Raw genomic sequence first — 22,612 nt, forward strand, 5'->3', positions numbered from 1 at the left:
CTTTCAAATTTGCACTAGACAATCACAGTTCTACTTGCACAAGTTTGGCAGAGCATTCTTGGTTATAATAAAAGATGATTTTTACAATGATGGGGGGCACTCCTTATATGGGAAAAAAGAGAGAGAAAGGAGAAAAAGGTGGGAGAAACTCATCCACCTCGACTTCATCAAACTAGGAAAGAAGATTTATTGGATTACATGCACTAAAGGTTCGTGTAATCGACTTACATGCAATTGGATTACATTAAAAATATGGAGAAAGTTGAATCAATTTCAAAAATTGTCAACAAAAGACTTATATTTGGCAGTACAATCATGAAGCATTCGAAGCTCTGGAACCTTCATCCTTTGTGAAATGGCATCCACCTTGACTACATTGGCGTGAGATGTTTTTACAACCTTGTAGTTTTCTTCAATAGAATCCCATAAGTGTTTTGCTGCAAATTTATGTGTTGAGAACTTTTTCATGGTATGTAGTGCAAAAAGCTTTGAATCAAATTCGGCATTAATTTTGTCAATGAATATTGAAGTCATGTCTTCTTTACTGAACAAGTCGTCATCTTCTGCAACCACCTTGCATCCCATGAGTCTTAAATCATGCATGATCTACATTTCCACAGCCAGACGATTCTAAGGGGTTCTTGTGTCTTCTTCAAAAGCTTTTCCATTACCTACGCATTGTGATCCATGAGTCTCTGATACTCATAGAACATGTCCATGGACGAAATGATGTTGTATGTGATCAGGACATCCAAATCAGCCTCTGCCTATTGATCCCACATACCCAAATGTTCTTTTAGGACATTGCCCTCTTGATTGTAAAAGGCAATCGTATCATGAAGCCTTTCTTCAACACCTCTGATACGTTCGAGGACTTTGAGCACATTTTCAATTGATTGATCTCGCTTAGTGATAATGTCTTCGAACCAAGCCTTAGCTGTAATAGCCTTCCGATTCACTTGAACTGTTTGTGATGTGATGACCATAGGCTGCGAAGATTGTTGACGAATGATCTTGTGAAGTCGAGCATTCTCCAACTTCAATTAAGTTTTCTTCTCCTAGAGTTCATCATTCCTTTTTGACAAGGTGGAGACTGCATCATGGGCATCTTCTTGACATATCAACCGTGATTGTTTCCCAAGTTCAACTTTGGTGAACTTGTAATCAAAGTGATTAAGCTCTTCGGTTGGTTTATCCACCCAAAGTTATGCAATCTTGGCATATTTGGCTTTCTCAAAATCAACAAGGATTCTTGAGACAACTTTTTACCTTTGCATGGGAAGCTCAGACATGTTCTTTGTCGAAGGAAGATCATTTGGGGGCAGCTTGATATTTCTTCTCTTCATGGTAATGTTTCCTAACCATGCAGGCAAGTTGAAACTTTCATCTGCTAAGATTGGGATGTGGTTATGACAAGTATTGATCCTAATTGTATTTTCATGGTCATAGTCCAGGTCTGTGTTTGCAGAACTAGAACCATGGGTGTTCTTTGGGATGACTCTGTCATGAACATCTTGAAACCTACGACGGAGGTATCATGTTGGGAAACGTGTCCCTCTGTGAGAGTTGGAAAATCCTCAAACACATTTCCTAGGCTTTTACATTGCTCCGCTTTGAGAATAGTTGGAGCCACAAAAGAGATAGGTAGTGCGAATGTATTCACTTGAGAAATAGGAATGGAAGGCGTGAATATAGAGTAAAATGAGTCCACACCATTGTCTATGGAAGCCAAGAATGGTTCCTCTTGGGTAGACGACCCTTGGTTGCTAGGCAGCTATGGAGGAGATATGATCATTATTTCACCTTGTTCTTCCTCATTATTTGATTCTTGCGATAGAGAGGTGCTTGAGATGAATGTGAGGGTGGAACCACAACTTTTTCACCTTTGAGCTTCAATTTGAAAGTTTTTCTTGGCTCCAAGGTGAATGATCCATCTGTCTTTTTTTTTCTCTACTTGAGACTTCCTTCCAATTGGTTTGAAATGGCAAAAATCTACTCTAGCCTTCAGATGGCTTCTCTTTAGACCTTTGCTTTTAAGCCATCTGTCAGTATTGAGCAAGATAGATTGGAATCTATCTAAAATGGAAGTTGCCTCTTTCTATCGCTATTAGATTGGAATGGGAAAAAGCTTTTCCAATTGGCTGTTGTAAAATTCTGGATCCAAGATCATGTCATCGTCCTCGATCTCAACGCCTTCTGGAATATGGATCATGTTGATGTCAATAATTTGCCACAAAGTAAGCCTGTAGTAGTCTATGTTAGCAACATCCACGTCATTGCGCAAATCAATCCAAGCATCCTTCATGCGATGAACATGAGTGAATGCCCTTTTTATCTTGCAATGCATACCTCTGTAATCAAAATCAGATTTGGCCTTGAACTTCTTTAGTGTGATGAGTTAAAGTCTTGATTTGATGACTTTCGCCTTATGCACTGAGCTAAGTGCATACTTGCCAATGTGGAGAGGTTTAGTAGTGGAAATGTCGAATCTTGGCCTATGTTGGCTGGTGTGATATGACTGTACTTCTATCAACTATCTTGCTAGTTCCATGAAAATTATCCTATTAGTAGGCTATCTTGGCAAAGTGTATGGTTCTCCTTCAAAATAACAAACTCTCAGGTAAGTGAAAGTTGGAAATTGTAGAAATATACACTTGTATTGATTTACTTTCTTCCATCCCTCATTTGATACTCTACTCGTCGCCAACTATTTGTTGAAATGGCACTTGAAATGCCCAAAAAATGCATCCTGCATACTTTTCTAGTGATGCTTGCTTTGTGTGAGAGTTAGCCAATCATAGTAGTTCCAAATGGGAACCAAAGACTGGTCTCCCTTGGTAGAAAGACCGGAGAACACCCCCATAGTTGCAGTGATGTAGATTAAGTATGAATTCACGTGGAATGAGAGTGACTTCTTCACATGAATTAATTGCTCACACAATGCTGTGCTTATGATTTCTCCCCAATAGATGAGTTCTTCGTGTTCAAGAATCTAATAGATGAATTTGAACATCCAGGCCTCAAAGTGTTTGGATTCTTTGAGATCATAGATCCTGCTAAGAAGAGTTATCAAATTGTTGACTTCTTTAGAGAAGTCAAATCTTTGTATTGTCTTTGGTCATCTGGACATGTCTAGTCTTTTATTGACCAACTATTTTTCATTTACGTGCCTCTAATAATTTGTCTTGTTTTGATTCTACAATTGCTAAGATATTTCTTTAGATAGATCCATGCATTCTGGAGTTGTAGGGACCTTGAAGATTTTGTTAATCACATTTGGATCTAGTCTGAAAAGTGTCTTTCAGTATGCATCTTTAATAGTTTTTTTACTTGACATCAAAGTGATTTGTGTAGTCTGACATCCTCCTCATCTTCAAATATCATGGCGGCGATAGTGGGATCGTGTGGGGACGCCATTGTCTCTGAAATGTGGCGGTCTAGGGGCAGAAACGCGTCTTTGTGTTTTACTTAAAAATATGTATTTTTCAAAAGTTTGGGACTGTTTTTAGTTATTTTGAGCTTTTAATGCATCCCAAGTTATTTAAATTTTTGAGCCTACCAAGTTCGATGTTATCAACTATGTTTCATCATATGACTACGAAGATTCGAGTTGTTGACACTTTCATAGGTATTGTAGTGCCCACCTATAGTTTGCTTTTTCATTATATTTACCAAACTCTTTTATGCCTATTTCATAGATGTGTGAGTTTCAAGGATATTATTTCATAACTTGGACTAGAGATATATCAAAGATGATTACTTAGTTGACTATATTTCATGTGTTGTTTAATGATTATGGTTACTGGTGCATTAATGATGCTTTAATGATTCGTAGTTAATAAATGTGATTCCTTCAATAGCAATGTTAGATGATGCTTTAATGGTGATTACTTCATATTTGTAATGATGCATTATTTTATCCGAGCATTTGATGTTTAACTTATAATTATTATGGTACTTACCCCATACTTGCATGTGTATGGTGTGTGTGTCTGTTTTATTTTTCTGTTTTTCATGTTTGATGTGGTTAAGGGAGGGAGTCGTAGTCACCTGCAAGTCGAGATCTACATGATATACCTCTCCCCACCATTGCCTATTTAGTTTAGATATATATGCATATGTACATGTTCGTCTTTTATGCAGAATGTAGATACTGGGCATCAACTTCCCTGAATTGCCATGATGAGCGTGACGTATCACAATAACTCAATGGTAAGAATGAGGAGATAATGTTCAGGTCCAATCCTAACCATAGCCTAAATACTTGTCTTGCAAGGAGGACTCATAATTGACTTTCCACCCTTTTTAAACCTGTGAGTTTTTTGTCTGTGTTGTTTGATTTTGAGCTTTAATCTGTTTTGGTAATGTTGCTTTTATGTGGGTTTCATTGTGTGATTTATTTGGTAAATGATTTAATTATAATATTTCAGTTAATCATATAATATTGAAAATTATTAAATATTATTTGATTAAAAAGAAAATATTAAAACATAAAAGTATTTAATTAATTAAAAAACTAATTAAATATGTATTCTAATTTAGAAGTCTTAATTTAGAAAATTGGTTAAAGAGAAATTAGAATATGATGATATTAATTAATTAAATATGTACTTTAGTTTAAAAGATTTAATTTAATAAGTTGGACAAAAAGAGAATTGAAATATTAAAAATTTAATATTTCTTTAATATAATTATTTATCTAATAATAATTAAATTAGAGTTGCATTTAAACAATGAGCTTTGATTATTATTATTAATTTAAATAATAAACTATGCTTTAATTAGTGCTTGCACTAATTAATAAACTGGAGGAAAATAAGATATAAAAGAATGAAATCTAAAGTTATAGTTCTAATTATGGGATAGGTATATTTCTTTAATTTAATGATAATTATTTAAGAGTTTTATTTTAATAATAAACTCTAAATAATGTTATTAATTAAATTAATAAATATATTATTATTATTATTTTTTATTAGACTGCAGGAATCAGGTGCAGCACGCCCCCCCTATAAACTGCAGTGCGCCGAGTAAACTTTTTAACGTGATCGGTAGCGTTGGTGCGACACGCCCACTGGTACCACGGGGACGGGGGAGACTAGAATCCGTGACCAACCCCCTGCAACAGGGAAGATTTAGCCAATCGAGCTAGGACCCCGCCCTAAATTAGTAAATATATTATTAAAAACATTTCAAAAATTAATTAAAGGGAGCTAATTATTTAAATTAAGATATTTTGTAATTAAATATTTAAAAGAGTTGTGCATAGAAAGGTAAAAGGTAATAAAGTAATAAACAATAATTGATCAGCGAGTTCCCTCTCGTGATTGCACAATCAGAGCTCCAATTTAAGAGAGATCTCTTTATTAGAGATCTAGAACTCATTTTGCAATTACATAGGTTTTGGGGAGTAAAATTTGAATTTGGATCAAAAGAATTGTTGAGATTTTCGAAGGGTTTGGATTTGCATGCATTCACATATTGTCTCGGATTTTAGCTGTGGTTTTGAGATTTTGGGAGCAAAAATTCAAAATTGGTTCACAAGAATTGTTGAAAGTTTCTGAGGGTTTGGATTTGCATGCATTCACAGATTGTCTCAAATCTTAGCTGTGGTTTTGAGGTAGGGTTTGAAAACCCATGGTTGAATTTTATTGAAAGATCTATCTACTTCGTGTCTTCCTAGGCGTTTACATATTGCTTATTTGAAAAAAGAAAACTTATTAATCAAGAGAACTTGACTGAGGAAAATTATAGAAAAACTGTAGAAAATTATTGTGACTACATTCTTATAAACCCCTTTCTAATATAACGGAAAATTTTATTATTGAAAATTGGAAAAAAACAATTAATTGAATAGTTAGGGTTTCAACTTTAAATTTGTCATTAGAACTATGTGATTATCATGAATTTTCTAAATATAAATGAATATTCTTCCTACATTTAAAATAATTTAATTGCAATATTTATTAGAAAAAAAAAAAATTAATTGAGAGGAAAACATGTTGTAACTAAAATTATGCATGCATGTGAAAACAAATATTATCAAACTAGAAAGTTAAATATAGTATGGTTACTTGCATGTAAAAGCAAATATGTTAAAAATAGAAAACTAAGCATAGTATGGTTACGTGCATGTGAAAACGAATATGCTAAAAATAGAATGTTAAGTATAGTAGAGTTGCACGTGAAAACAAATATGTTAAAGATAGAAAAATAAGTATAGTATTCTTGCATGGTTTGAGAGATCAAAGACATGCAAAAATACTAATTGCATGTTTATTTTTATTTTATAAAAATAATTTTTAATTTTCAAATTTATTTATTTAAAAAAAATAATTAATTAAAAAATTAAAAAAATAATTATTTTTTAAAATTAAATAAATATTATCCATTTAGTTATAAAGTAAATGTTAGTATTAGTGATTATTTAAGTCTAATTAAACTCTTAGTTGCATATAAATGATTTTATAATTATTAATCCAAGAGAGAAGTTAATAAATAAATATTTATAATTTTATTATATTTTAAAAGAAGTTGTGGTAGAGTTCACTTTGTAATCATTTAGTTAATAACTATTTGACTTGATGAAAGAAATTACAAATAATTAAACTAAATTTATAATTTTATCTCTAGTTGCATTATGAATTAAAGGAAAAGTAAATATTAATATTAGACTTAAATAAAGGCATACTAATATTTTAGAAATTGAAAATTAATATCAATATTTAAATATAATAATATACATTTATGTTATGAATTAAATCATTTATGATTTAAGATTATTTAAATTAATAACTTGATAATATTGTATGATATTTTATATGCACAAAAAGATTGGATATTTAAATACTTATTATTTTAAATAAGTATATTAGCATAACAATTTATATTAACATATATTCTTACTTTATTTCTAAACACATCCTTATGACCCAAACTAAATAAGAGAAATTGGTAGAATTAAATCATGTGGCTGAAAATTATGTGTTTTCTAATATTCTATTTAGAGTCTTATGATGTTTATTTTCATAATGGCTTTTCTTTGTGGATTGTTTAGTTGGCCAAGTTAGGATGTGAATTGGAGGTGGTTTTTGAGATTCCTTTAATTATTATTTGACTGGATGTCATGATAAACTTTATTATTTGATTTGAGATTTACGTTTTATGAGTTTTATGCTATAGAGAAATTATGAGAACTTGGGTTTTGAGAACCAATGTTATTTTTTGAGTTTCCTATTAAGGAACCAAATTCGATCAATATTATTTTTTGTGGTATGAGACACTATTGTGGTTTGCAATTTTTGAGAAGGTAGTCTAAGTGCATGTCTATGGAGTGGCTTGCAATGGGGGCTAGGGCCTAGAGTGGTTGCCAAGGTAACTTATTGTAAGTTGTGTAACAAGTGATAACATAGTAATTAAAATATCTTGCCTAGCCCTTTCCTTGAGATTCATTAAAAAGATAAGTTAGAGATTGTTCCTTATCCATGCCTTGAGTGCTTGTATAGACTAAGGATTAGATGAAGATGATACCTTGAGAGGTATGACTAGTTTCCTCATTATCATGAGAGGGTATTTTGGTTCTGCATAAAGTCACTATTGGGTCAGGTTCCTAAGAGATTGTTAGGATAAATTTAGAGTTGGCTCATGTGATGACACTTTATAGCATGTAGCTTGAGTCTCCTTCATGGTTTTCTTATATTTGCCTCTAGTGGTGTACTTGTTGGATATTACTTTTGATAGTGTATTTATTGTGAGTTTTACTTATTGACTTGATGTCATTTATTGTTGACAGTTGACTTTTATTAATGAGTGATCAGTTATTCATTAGTGGAGTTTTTATTGTTGGAGTTAGTGATTGGTAGTTTACTTTTATTGGTGATAGTTGTTATCTATTGGTCATTGTGCTTATGACACTTGTCATTGATTTCAAGGTGGTTGTATATTTTCGATCTTGATATTTGTATGTTGACTTGGTATGAGATGTTAGTATTGGAATGAGTTTTCTTTCAATTTTGATTATCTCTTCTTTTTGAGTAGTTTGTGTTACCTTTGAGATAGTTCTGGTTATCAAGATTCCTTGCCTAGGATTATTTTATGATTTGATTATCTATGTGTGGATCGTACATTATCTCTCTTGCACGTTAGGAGTGAGAGTCTGATTAGGTGACCAAGCAGTCGGGAGGTAGTGTATTCTTACCATTTGGGTCCCCCTCAGATTGACAGATGTCGGATGCTTGTTGATAAATTGGTACCATTATCATTCTTCCTCTTATCTTGAAGACTTCTATTCATTTGATGTATCTATGTATCATGTGTTTTGAGATCCTATGAGATATTGTAATTGTATATTGATGTACTTGTATCTATTTTCACATACCTTGTAACATGTGCAATGGATGCTATTCATTAGATGTGCTTTCATATTATTGGTTGTACTTTTGCATTTTCTTATATGATTATGTATGTGTTTATTCATTTTATGATTATGGACATTGTAATTGAGACTTAAACTTATGAATAGAACTTTCTCAAATGTGACTCAACGTGAAGGAACCCTTGAGAAATTGAAACTGTATTTGTAATTGTTCATGTGTATTTGATGTGTATGTATATATTGCTTCCGCATTATTGTTACTTTGATGTTGTTTAAAATTTAAAAAAATAAATAGTTCAGTAAACTTTGTAACATATTAAGTTTATTTCTTTTGGGTTTCTGAGCAGGGCGTTATAGGTATTTATGAGCGTCTTGTTTGCCAAAATAGCCAAGTATACTTTCAATCCCTGCTTTCTCATCTTTCTCAAGTGTCACACTAAATATGATAAGAAGAGTCTTCACACCTGCAGATCTTTCCTGTCTTCACGTTAACTTTTGCACTAATCCCATCAATGGAAGTTGTATAGTCCCTACCCTTCTACAAAACTTGTAAGCCAAGAAAACACTTCCCCTTTCAAGCTTGTCTGAATCCCCACTGTTCTTATCATCCAACACAACAAACTCACCCCTACAAATTAGAATTGTCAACATAGAAACCTCAATTCAATGTTACTCTAGCTGGCTTTGGGATTTAAGATGGAAGAAAAGAAGTTGGCATCCCTCTTTTTCAGTATTTGTTTCCATTGTTACTCAGCCACTTTAATTGGCAGAAAGGGCATCACAATCTCCTTCAGATTTGCACAACATAGCAAATTGAGTTTATCAACTTTTAAGGATCACTGATCAGCATAGTCTAAATAGAGAAGAAGCCATTGATGAAATTCTGATTGGCAAAAAGACTAAAGAAAATCTTGCGGTATCTAATATCAGCTAAGGTCCTCCCAACAGTCAACAAATGAGATACAGCTTAGCTTTGCACCACATCAACCTGTCATTAACACAAGGATCCAATTTTAAAATTTGTTGCAGTTCCAAATCAAATTGCAGTAGAGTCCGCTGGGGTGTCACTATTAAGAAGAAAATGAAGCTACACCCTCCCTTAGAGAGAAGGCTCAAAGTCACCCTTTGAGGAAACAGCATTAAAATTTTGTTTCATTCCTTTTGCATCTCCTTACTTGAGTTTCAAATGAATATCTTTTTACTTTTTTCTATTTCTCCCTTGGTGAGTTTTCTTCAAGGAGTAGTACTGGCTGATACAATGGTTTCTGTGCTATCCCATCACTATTTAATGGTCATTATGGCTTGTAAGATGTGCTGTTATGTTAAAATACTCTTTATAGATCTACATATTTCTCTTTGTTAAAATATGAATTCTATTTGTCCAGTTTATGAGAATCCCAAGGATCTCGTGATGAACATTTGATAATTTGAACAAGTAAAGGTATTTGTGTAATTTTGTTTCTCATGTATTCCTTTCAACTTTGTATGAACTATGAGCTATGTTTACTTCAAAAATTTTGTAGGTTAGTTTAGGTCATCAATACCATTTTCATTTGGAAACACAAAGGTCCTTATGTATACCTGGTGAGGGGGGTTGTATGACGGTTTATTCATCGACTCAGAACCCTTCACAGGTAAGACCAAATCTTTCTCTATAATTCTAGATGTTTTCTTCTTTGAAATGCCCAAATTGTTTTTACAAACAATATATGGATGTTTACATAATTGTAGGTTCAACAATGTGTTGCAGTAGCCTTGAACAGACCCCAACACAAAGTAAATGTAAGATATGGTCTTTCTCTTGTGGTTTAAACTTCAGACCATGTATGTGGTTTATTTAAATTTTGATACCTTTACAAAAATATAATAAAACATTGCCAAGTATTTTTTTTTCGTAACAGGTAAATGTAGCACGTGTTGGAGGAGCTTACGGTGCCAAGTTAAATAGAACACCGCCAGTTGCAATGGCATGTGCAATGGCTGCTGATAAACTTCAGAAACCTGTTCGTCTCTTGCTTGGTCTAAATACAAATATGCAGGTACAAATTCTTTTGCTCATTATTAAACAAAATTAACAGAACATTTAATGTAAGATAACCTATCAATCTATGCAATGTGAAAGAACAATTTTAAGCTTAAATGATCCTTCGATTGAAGAGCAGGGGAATTGCATTAGTTCCATCCAATTTCCATTTAAGCTGAAAGAACCATTGGATAGTTATGACACTTGATTTTCTAGTTAAAGGGACCATTTGGTTGATGAACTGATGGACACTAGTGGGCTGTCATTCCATCTAACTTCTTCATATCTTCCTCTTACAAGCCATGATGATTGCGTCTGCTACCCTATAGAAGGATGGACACTAGTTGACTTCCTTGCTCTATCACTCTTTTCCTATGCCTCATAGAGAGAAGTTTATTTATATCCTGAGTGGCATGTCTTGTCTCATAACCTGTTAGTGGGCCTTGTGGGTCAAATATAATAAGATCTCAATGGGCATATTTATGTTTGGCCATCATGAATGTCTTATATATAATTCTTCCTTCAGGCCCAGACAAACATTTGCAAATCTGCTTTTTTCTTTTTACTTCTTGTACCAGTCCTTTTGCTGGTTTGGCATCATCTTTACTTGAACCATTTACAAATTAATATTCATCCGCTGACCAATTTCAATGGTTTGGAATCATCAATGTAAATTGCTTTGGCATCTAAACTGATTCTATATAACAATATTTATGTATTCAGTGTAGCAATTCAACATTCTTATAAATGTATAACATGAAATATTAGAGCAATGTCAAATTTATAAAAGCTATTGTTTTGATTCATACTTGTTAATGTTAGGAATACCCACATATTGAAATCCTTAAAGGGTTCCTTTCGAGAGACTCATAGTTTTGGAGGCTCTTAAAGGTTGTCGTCGTTGTCTTGGTAGTATCCTCTTCTAGCTTGATTGGCCTAACTAGCTTTTTGATTATCTAGCATACTGACAATTTCCCCTTTTCCCCTACCTGATTAACTGTATACAAATTGACTTCAAGTTAGTATAGTTAATCTGGAAGTATAATCTTCTTATTTTTAGGAAAAAATACTGCGACTTTTGATGCACAATTGCCACTTAGTGCCCTATATTTCCTAATCAAATATTTTATCCCCTGCACTGCCCGATCTTCTCACACCCTAATGATCAAGCTTCCTTTCTTCAACATTTCTATCACTATTGGCTTGACCTTTTTTTGCGTGACAATCTTCCTACTGGTGATATTGCTATCAGGATTCAACTCTGTTTTTTTTATGTCAAACTCACGCACCCATGTTTCATGAGCAGAGGTTCACAAGAACCCAATGAGATAGCACTCACTGAGTTCTTATGAACCTCTCCTCATGAAACATGGGTCAATGAGTTTGAATCCAAGACTACACAGTTGAATCCTGATAGCAATATCGGCATTTGACTTGCTGTGGAAAATATCTCCTACTTATCAATCTTCTTACTAGAAATATGGCCCTCTCCAACATTCTCAATGTTTTATCAAATAGCTTCTTGAGTATCCTACCTTCAGTTAGCCCCTTTTGGACACTTGTAACTACTTTTTCATAGAGATATTTCTCTATGCTTGAATTCACATCCACACTGTCTTCTGATCTTGGTATTCTAATATAATTTACCTTTCTATTGAGTTTGAGTGCCAGCTGTTGTATCCTATCTTCTCTTTCTGCTATTCTTGTAGATCTTTGGAAATTAACTGGCCCAGCGGGTCTTCTCAAATTAGAAATAGGTTATTTCTTGTATGCTTTGAGCTAGTAATCATTCTACCTCTTTGGTCTTCTTGCTTTAATCTGTGCTTGTAGTTCTTAAGATCACACTCTTCCGTTATTTCAATATCATTCCTCATGGCTTCTCGCCAACTTGACATAGCAGTGACTTAGGTTGGTTTGGAAATTGAAACGTATTTGGTTGAGATAACCTTGTGCCACAAGGGGAGCGTGACTACATCAAGACTCTCATTGGGAAAGTTAGTTGAGAGTACATTCGAAACTATGCTAAAGTTTCTTGTAAATTCCTTTTTCTTCCTATTGTTGGCTTCTAAAATCGCAATAAGTAAATGTTAAAATGAACTTGTATTTAGGAGGGAATGCCACTTTCAATAAATTGCTATGTTGCACTAAACATGATAGAAATTCAAAGCATATAACAAAGAACTGAATACACAGTCTTACAAGCACCAATAATAGGAATTTTTCATGAAAAATGGAATACAAATGCATGTTATAGGTCTGAATAATCAAATAGAACAAGCCACAGATTTTCTGTTCATAACTTCTTAGATAAGGCAGCTATGAGTGACTTAAGATATCATTCCTTGTTGGTCACGTGACCACTCAAATTACTGTGGAAAGATGCATCTTCTGTTCCAGCTTCATTCAACACCACATATACTCACTGCGAGATGAAGAAACACTCACTAAAGCAATCCAAACAGAAACATTCAGGGTGCTGGTTTTAACTTTATGACTTCTTCAAAAGACATTTTAACCCCTTGCTATCCCAACGAAGAACCCATCAGAAGAAGTTTCAAATAAAATAAAAGCAGCAAGACTTTCATTAAAAGGCTCCATCTGATCACCCATCAAATAAAATAAACAACCCAGATTTAAACTTGTTCCAGCTATTTTTTTAATGCAAAAAATATAATTCAACAACTAGGACATGACCTAAAACTCTTAGTTGCACAAGCAACATAGAGAATACCTGAAACACCTCCCAAAATACCACAAGATCTCTAAATGACCAGTGGAGGATCTTTCACTATTGAAGCCATCAAAGTACTCCTCATCCCAGTAATTCACAATAGTTGTTGTCTATCTATTTCAAGGTGATAACTAGTACTGGCTATCAGTATAGTTGTGCGCAAAATAAACTAAGAAACCTGCTATCCTTGTCATTTACTTTAATATGTAGAAACCTAATATTTGCATGCAAGAAGTAGTTTACATGCCTGGGAAAGCAAACGGAAAAACATTCAATATGGAAACCTATAATTATTGAAATCTGCAATTCAAACATTCTACAATTTAGTCAAGGTTGGTCCAATGATGCACAAACGGAGTGTTAGCAAGTGTGTGTGTGTGTGTGTGTGTGTGTGAGAGAGAGAGAGAGAGAGAGAGAGAGAGAGAGAGAGAGAGAGAGTACAATTTATTTTGTAAGTTAAACTTGCATCTTAATCGCTGTTTATATTTGTTTTGGTGTTGAACATACCAATTTCCAAATGCTCACTAGTACCCACACAAGTTAGGTGCTATGACTTGCCAAGGAAGTAAACATAGCAAAATGTTACACAATCAAAATTCCTGCAAATATTGTGATCTGCAAACCATGGTTTAGACCATGAACACATATGTGTTCAGTAACATCATTTTTTTACAATCTATTGTATAACATAAGTTCAACCGAAATAAATTACAAAGATATTTTTTATTACAGTTTTTATTCTAAGAGCATTGTTTAAGTTTATTATTAAACAAGATAGTCATACTAAATCCCATTTTAGTCTAGTAAGAGAGGCTGTTTTATAATCTCTGGTGGTTACGTTTATACTTAATACCTGATAACTATTATTGAGCTTTATTTTTCTCTATTCAGTCATGCTTTTAAACTGTTTATTATAATTTATATATATCTGAAATAAAATGCAACTGTGATATTAACTGGAGAGTATATAGGGTTTTTGATTACCTTTTGTTTCCATTTGGTTTACATTATCTGAAATTCCATATGCTATTTGTAAAATGCCACTACTGCTGGCGCATGTAGCTTGTTGGCAGTCGAAGTCCATACTTGTGCAAGTATAAGGTTGCTTCTCAGAAAAATGGTAAAATTTCAGCAATTCAAATGGAAGTGCTCAATAACCAGGTTTGTTTCATCCTACTCATTTTCCTTTCAACTCTCTTCATTAGAATGTCACACACGTTAAGAATTGTACTTCATAGCTTAATGATTCATAGAGAATGGTCTTGGAGACCATAAATCTTTTACAGTTCCCATAATTATTTTCTATTATAACATGTAGTAATTGAGTAGATCAAACTTATGTGAAACATAACTTTTGATTTTTTGTATGTATTAGGGAGCCCACTTTGATTTTGAGTATCCAGATTTGAGTTCAATCCCACTATTTATTGATGGGGTATATAACATTGTCAACTGGAGAATTGAAGGAAAAATAGCCAAGACTAACTTGCCTGCATGTACCTACATGAGAGGACCGGGTACTTACCATTTTCTTTTGCTTCTGAGTTATGCTCCCATTGCACAGATTTATCACATGATTGAATTTTGTCCTTACCTTGTGAGGCTTCAATATCTAGGTGAAAGTTTTTAGTTCTTGACTACTTGGATTTAATCTAAGTATCAATTTTTTGTTTGTTTACGATTTAGCTCTTTGAATATTGCACTAATCTAATCCTTCCATTGGTCATGCAGTGTTTGTTGAGACAGCAGTCATGATTGAAACAGTGATGGAGCACATAGCCCATGCACTAGGACTTCAGCCAGATATTGTCCGGGAACTTAATATGTATACTAAAGGAGACATAGCACTTTCTGGTCAAGAACTGATATACTGTAATGCAAAACTAGTTTTTGATACTGTGAAGGTAGTCCAATTACTTTTTGAGATTATTTTGTCAATTAAAAGGAACTTTTTTCATTTGATTTTCGATTCATATGTTTAGAGGGTTTGTAGAATCCTAAATTCATAGTCAACCATGATGGTGTATGGATTTATGTTACTTGTTTTTAATTTACCTTATAATGTCAACTGAACATCAAAATTAGGCCATGGGAGTGCAACAAGTCCATATAAAAAAGAAATTGTGAGGACCAACTTACCTTCCTCAAAATACACAAAAAATAAAGGAATTTGCAACTATAATAAAACTCTTAGGCTAGCTAGGCCAACCCGCCCAAAATAATCAAAGGGATAATGGAGAAGCTGAAAAGAGGGAAGTATATTTTAAGGATATGCATATTGTTTCACTGAAAGCTCCTCCATGTTTTGAGGTTTCCAGAAACCTAGTGTTGAGTGTTAGGTCAATACAATCATTGGATTTGAGTTTTCTTATGACCTACCATTTGAGCTTAACTTGCTGTGGGGTCTCTTCCTTCTCATGGCATTTGAACAATGAAGGTAGAAATTAATTATTCTAGCATTTACCACTTTGAAGGTGTAATGTCCCCTTTCTTGAATAGAATTTAATAATAAATGATAAATAATAAAAAATTACACCATAATTTATTATTAAGTCTCGGTATTAGTATAATAGATAAATAATATAATATATTAATTCAAATAGAATAATATATCATATTTGTTTGTCAAATATAATAATACATTAATATCATAAAATAAGAAAATAAATAAAAGTTATTAAAATATTAAATATACATATAATATATATATTTCGAAGTATTTATATATTAATATAAATTCTTAATATATAATAAAGGGATTACTCACAAAAGGATACAATTATCCTCAAAGCCCTGATAGGTCTAATACCTTACAACGACTAAAAGAGTATGCATTCACTCCCGTCAACATTGACTAGGAGATATATTATATATAATTACACACCTCAGGCGAGCTCCATGAATATATTAAATAATGTTAGGTATTGATCAATGGTCTCTAATAGAGTAGTGCTCAAATAGAATTTATGTACCATGCTTCCGGCTGCTCCTTAGGTGTGGAATTGATCATCAAATATGATAAAATACCCCTTTTGTGCATCTACTATTAAAGGTTGCAGTCATTACTTGGAGACTGTGTAAACACAGTTGAACTCACAGGGAACACAATAAATAATATCGGAGCTCAAATGAACTCAACTGAATAAAAGATTGAATACATAAGGAGTAAACATTGCATCGATACCATCTACAAATCCCATGGTGTAGGTTTATTAGAGGTGGTTATAAAAGGGCATCAACTTGTAAGGAAACTGGTAGCAAGAATAACCATAGTAAGGATCCTTAGAATTATAATGTGAAGAATGGTATATAATAAGGTTAGTATTAAATGATATGAAGAGGAACATTAATTATCAAGATTTTGATTAACTTTGGTAATGAAGTGGTGCATTTAATAATAATGAAAGGGTACATTGAGTCTTGCCTTTGCTTTTTTGTTTGATACACTCATGATCACTCATTCAAGGGAATAGGAGGAGAAAACTAAGAGCATACTTTGGATAGGGCACAAATTATTTCTTTTCTTATCTTGGATAGAGAAAATAAGAAATCAATAATTTATAACTCCGGGCCAGCAGAAGTCTACTTGTATCAGAAATAACATAGTTGACGATGCATATATACCAAGGAAGAGTCCAGCAAGAACATTGCAATCCTAAACTCATATTAGATTAAAGATCTCCAAGATCGATTATCCAAGTAGGAAGGGGTCAATCTCATCCTTAGATCTTTGAATTATTATTTTTATAGAAATAAGTGGTGCATCAAGCTAATTACTACCTGGAGAAAACTCTAACAAAAACTCAGCAAGTTAGAAAGAACTAAATTTTAAATTCTCTTAAAAAAAGATATTTTATTTGTAAAAATCAATGACAAAATGTATTTAATTAAAAATTGACATCTTGAAAGAGAAAATGCATGGTTTTGTAGCAAAAACAACATGTGAAAAAAATAAGATTCTAGGAGGACAACTGGTTAGAGGGGAAACCACTAATCTACAACAAATTTAGCAACCTTCAGGAACCTTTAAAAAGAATGGTGGGGGTGAAGGTGGAGGACCATAATGATGACCAAAGGAAATGGAAATGTTTATCTACTGTGGATGTTCCTAACAGAGAGGACCCTCTGGTTATAGAATTGGAGGAAATGATCAATCACCATATACTTCCACTGCATACCCAACCCGATGAGGTGGTTTGGGATAGGAGGACTAATGGTTGGTTCTCAGTTAATTTTGTCTGCCAGCTTATTTTTGAAAAAGATCAAACTTCAATCAGGTGGAGAAAGATCTAGAATAGTCATTCGCTGCCAAAAGTTAATTTCTTCTAGTGGACGGTCATGTATGGCAAGATCCTAACTACTGACAACCTAAGAAGGAGAGGCATACTGATTATTAATAGATGTTACCTTTGCAAGGAGGAAGAGGAAAGCATTGTGCACCTCTTTCTTGAATTCCCCTATACTTTAAAGGTTTGGTCCTACATCTTGAACAAATTCCCATTGGCTTGGGTCATTAACAATGGCATGGAACTATTTATGGAGAACTAGAATTGCCCCTTCTACCACCCCTGTCTTAGAATCCTCTGGAATCTCCTCGCCCCACATATTTGTTGGGGCGTCTGGAAGGAGAGGAATAACCATGTCTTTCGGGAGGAGGGAAGGGGGAGGATGTTGTGGGAGAGATATTGAGAAAGCTCATTAGGGAGAATGTTATGGTGGTTAAGTTCAGAGTGTCACAAGAACCCTTGAGCAAGAAGGAGGAGGATATTGCTAGGAATTGGAATATTCTCCCCAATTTCCAGAAATTCGACAACTTGAAAATGTTAGCAAGAAAAAGTACCCGTTGGATCCTTCCCACAATGTCTACTATCAAACTCAACTTCGATGGTGTGGCGCGCGGGGGTTTGGTGGTAGCCGGAGGTGTACTGCGAAATGGAAAGGGTGATGAGCTATTAGCCTACTCAAGGAATTTGGGCTAGGGAACCAATAACGTGGCGGAGGTCACTGCCTTACTTTGGGGTCTAAAATTTGCTGTGGAGATGAAGGTTAGAAGATTAACCATAGAAGGTGACTATAAACTCATCATTGACTCTATCCAAGGGGGTGCTTAACTTGGCTGGGCTCTGCATTGCTTCATGGGGGACATTTGGCAATTCCTGACGGCCCTTGATCATTATGACTTACAACACACTTATAGGCAGGCAATGCAGTGGCAAATGCTTTGGCAGGATTGGGTTTTGATTTCAAGAGCATAAAAAGCTGGAAAATTATTGAAATGTTACCAAACTATATAAATTCCCTCATTGTAGGGAAAAGACTCCTCTAAACTATGTTTAATGACTATCAAATTTTGGAGAATGGGAAAATTTGGCAGCCTTGCTATTATTATGATGGTTAAGATCGCTTTGAATTTGACAAGACATTTCACGAGGATCAACCATGTGGATTGCATCACGCAAGGGCACGGAAAAGGGGAAGAGATTAATAACCTTGACTTTAAAAATAACACCATCATTTTTTGGTGGTATGGGATGATTACGAAAAAAATTCCCATTATTATTAATGCCATATCATTAAGGTATTACATGCGGATTATTTGCAGTCCCTATAATGATGTTTTCAATTGGCCAATACATATTGGTGGGCTTTTTTAAATTGATTTACAAAATGTTATTTTATATACATGTTTTGACTTACATATGCAATATAAATGCCGTCATTAGAAAAGGTGGTGGATTTAGAAGTCATTGCATGTTTCAAATGACTTGCAAATGCTTCTAAACAATTTTTAATTGCTTATGGGTGGTGATTTTACTTGCAATGCATTTATAATTTTTTTTGGATAAAAGGTCAAAGACTTATATTAAAATTATGCTGAAAAGATTACATATCTGCTTACATATGGCTGCATTTTTTAGGCAGCAGAATCAGATCGAAAACCTCAAAAACCATATGAGGCAAGAAACACTACTTAGGACCCCCTGCTCTCAACCCATATCTACAAAACAAGGAGAGCAAATGAACAGAATAAATACTCAAACATACATGCTATAAACTTTACTACCCTATGGAAGAAATTACAACCCTGAAAAAGATTGGAAGAAGACTAGAAACAAATCAATAGGTAGGCAGCCTGCGAGAACATTCACCAACATTTTCACCCAGCATAGCACAATGCAAAGAAGTGATTCGAAAGATAGGCACCCAAAATTGGTAATTCCCACGATTTAATGGTGTCTGGGATACACAGATTCAAATGGCCACCACATAACACTGTCAAAAACCCAAACTAGGGCACACAGAAGCAAGCCTTGACAAACATCAAAACAAGCCATAGAACGAGTGCACCAAGCCATGAAGGAAGAAGAAATAAGTAGCCAAGGCTCAAAATACAACTCGTGTGCCATCAATAAATCAGAATTTCAGTATATTACAAGACATAGGAGATCTCCCAACCCAACTCGAAAAGAGTATTGAAAGGGGACTTAACTAACACATCCACTAGCCTGAAATGTTTCATCACGAAAAGAGCATGCCTCAGCATAGAGTATGGAGCAGCCAAACATACCTTATGGAACCTACAGAATGGATAGCCCAGAAGACGAAAAGCCAATGCGATGCAATAGAAGGTTGCACTCGCGCGAAAGGTAAGATGCATGTGAGAAGTATTCACACCAAAGACCTGATAGTACTAAACCACAAAAAGAAAAGATGTCAAACTTTGTACCAACCATAAATGACCCCTTGCTCAAACACCTTAACCAAAACCATTGAAAGAGACTTCCACCTTAGATACAATATGTAGACACCCAGCCTACCTACCACTTGTCCTCTACTAGACAAGAACCTCCACCTCGGATGCCATCCTAGTTTCTATCATAGTAGGGTTAATCAAGCCTTTTAATGACATGCCATCAAACACTTCCATTCCACTATCCAGATTTGCCCCAAAATCTGCTAACGAGTCAGCAAGGCCATTAGCCTCTCTGAAGGAATGCCTAATGATAAATTTCTCAAAATGAGGAAGTGGCCTCCACACCTCCCTAAGGACATATTCCAAGTTTCATGAACTTGGATTCATCTTGGAAAGAGCAGACATGATCGACTAAGAATCTCCTTCAATGAAAATGTGAGAAATCCCTAAACCAACATCCATCACATCCCTTCCAATAAAGCATTGACTTTGGCAAGACCATTCGTTCCATTAGAAACTCTTGAAGCAAATGCCTTAATGACAACACCTTAATTGTCTTTAATAACACCACCGATTCCAAACATGTCGAAGTTTCCCTTAGAAGCACCGTCAAAATCTAATTTAAGAAACTAATATGAAGGAGGAGACCGTCTGATCTTCAACCTCAAGTTTGCCTTAGATCACTTACCAACCAAAGCACCTTTGCATGGTATGATTACTCCCTTCCATGATGTAATGTCCCCAATTTTTAATAAAATATTTTATTTAGGTTAAATAATTAAATGGTCCTAAAAATTAAATAATTTCACAAGGACCTATCTAATTAATTGAAGTAATTAATAAAGGGGCCCAATTTTTTATTAATTATTCGTTGGTATTTGCCTTGTTGACATTCTTAGTAAACCCTTGGGAGTTTTTTCTGAAGAGGTATTTATGTGTGGCATGTAGGAAGTGTTAGTATGTATGATTTGGATTATTTTTTTGTTTTTTCAAATTCCTATTGGAGTTTTGGATTGTTCGCCATTTTGGAAGTGGAAGATTTACCCTACTTGGCTTCCCGGTTTCGATGAGATTCAACCCTCACCATATTCCATTGCTTATACATTTTTTTGTGAGTATTAATTGGAGGTTATCTGTATTCGATATCTATTCACACTTTGCATTTATTTGATGGATTTGGTGTTCTAATATTATTTGCATAGAAGTTTGTATTCTCTTTCCAATCTTCGTGCAACACCCACTGTGCATCTTCAACTAACCTTATTATGCCATCCTTAGTACGCCAACCATAGTAGGCCAACCTCTAGTATGCCAACCTTAGTGTGCTATTCTTAGTACACCAACCTTATTACGCCAACCTTCTAGTACCCCAACCTTAGTATGCCATCTAGTATGCCAATACGCCATCCTTAGTATGCCAATACGCCATCATTTTGGTATGCCAACCTCCCATTGGACATGAACATTACAGTGGTATTAGAGCTGGTGATTCTCCCAGCCTGTTGGAAGAATTGAGAGTTTAGACTTGGATCACACTATGGTACCTAGTGATGTCATATGGTCTCCAACCAATTGGAAGGCACATCTGTTGTTTGAATACTCCAAGAACACTTTGATGGATGGAGACATTTAGGACAATAGATACAAGGTAGTCGATGCCATCATCTACTACAAAGACAAAATTTATTTGTTACCTGAGTCCAAGAAAGGATTCTGGAAGAGGACACTTGCACATCAATGCTAAACAAACTCTCGATGATCAACTTGATGAAAATATGGGTTCTATCAACGACCCTTCAAATAAGAACTCTACTAGCAGTTGGTCAACTTCCTAGTGATGCAAACTTGATTAAGGATTATTTGTAGGAGCAATCTTTATAGTTGGTTGAATATGGAGTTTACCCTTTGGTTGGGCATGAGGTATACATGATTGCCACCTCTTTGTGTCAAGGGCATCCTTATGGAAGCTACGAGTTGTACTTGAGTCTCAACGATTGTGTTAGATGCAAACTTGGTTTCAACCACCTAAGAATATGTCAATAATATGCTAATAACACATTTAAAATATGTAAATGACACAAAAAATATTTTATTCAATTATGTAAAACATGACATAAAATGATAAATGAAACTTAAATAAAAATAAATAAAATAAAATTATAAATTTACCTTCAATAATTCCAAGTTGGAAAAGTTTCTAAATATTACTTGAGACAATGATGGTTTTTCATAAATGGCTTAATCTCCTCACCCTCCTTATATATTTCTTCACCATTCTATTTGTGTGCCAATTGCTAGCATCACTGAATTAAGCGAGTGTATGGTGCATAGTACTCAAAAGATGTGTTCATATCTAGCATTTACCAAAGCAGCTACAACCCTACAAGCTTTTGTATTCTCTGTAATATGGACAACATTATCATGGCTCACTACCTCAATGACATCAATGAGAATTCAAGAAATGAACTCTCGAACTTTTACTACCCCCTCACTGTCAACCACCGTAAAAAAACCATTTTGCCCTTGAGGGACACAACAATAACATTGAGCAATGGAGGGTTTTTGCAATCTTTCCATCCATCTAAAAGAGTAGTCACACCTGTTTGAATCCAAGAATCTCTAAAATTGAGCCTTTATAGATATTCTCTCTTTTGTCAATAAGGTGGTGTGCAGATTTTCAAATCTAGGACTTGTGTAACTAGAATGTGCATTATTTATTGTTGTCACTATCTCCCTCTAATATGGTGATCTCACCAAGTTGAATAGAAGATCATTCGTAAAGAGGCAACA

At 34.3% G+C, this 22,612-nt stretch overlaps 1 protein-coding gene across 1 annotated transcript in view; it reads left to right on the forward strand.

Moving 5' to 3' along the window:
* Positions 1–22,612, forward strand: part of LOC149543133 (uncharacterized) — a 327,129-nt gene that overhangs the window by 237,010 nt on the left and 67,507 nt on the right. Inside the window, exons 13-18 of the mRNA XM_089798038.1 lie at positions 9,898–10,008; positions 10,106–10,156; positions 10,276–10,413; positions 14,191–14,289; positions 14,504–14,645; positions 14,860–15,032. Of these exons, the coding sequence (XP_089654164.1) occupies positions 9,898–10,008; positions 10,106–10,156; positions 10,276–10,413; positions 14,191–14,289; positions 14,504–14,645; positions 14,860–15,032 (714 nt within the window). The remainder of the gene's footprint in view (positions 1–9,897; positions 10,009–10,105; positions 10,157–10,275; positions 10,414–14,190; positions 14,290–14,503; positions 14,646–14,859; positions 15,033–22,612) is intronic.

This window comes from Cupressus sempervirens, chromosome 8 (assembly GCF_028749045.1).
Source record: "Cupressus sempervirens isolate cs-2001-9-10 chromosome 8, ASM2874904v1, whole genome shotgun sequence".
In the NCBI taxonomy this organism is placed as follows: Eukaryota; Viridiplantae; Streptophyta; class Pinopsida; order Cupressales; family Cupressaceae; genus Cupressus; species Cupressus sempervirens.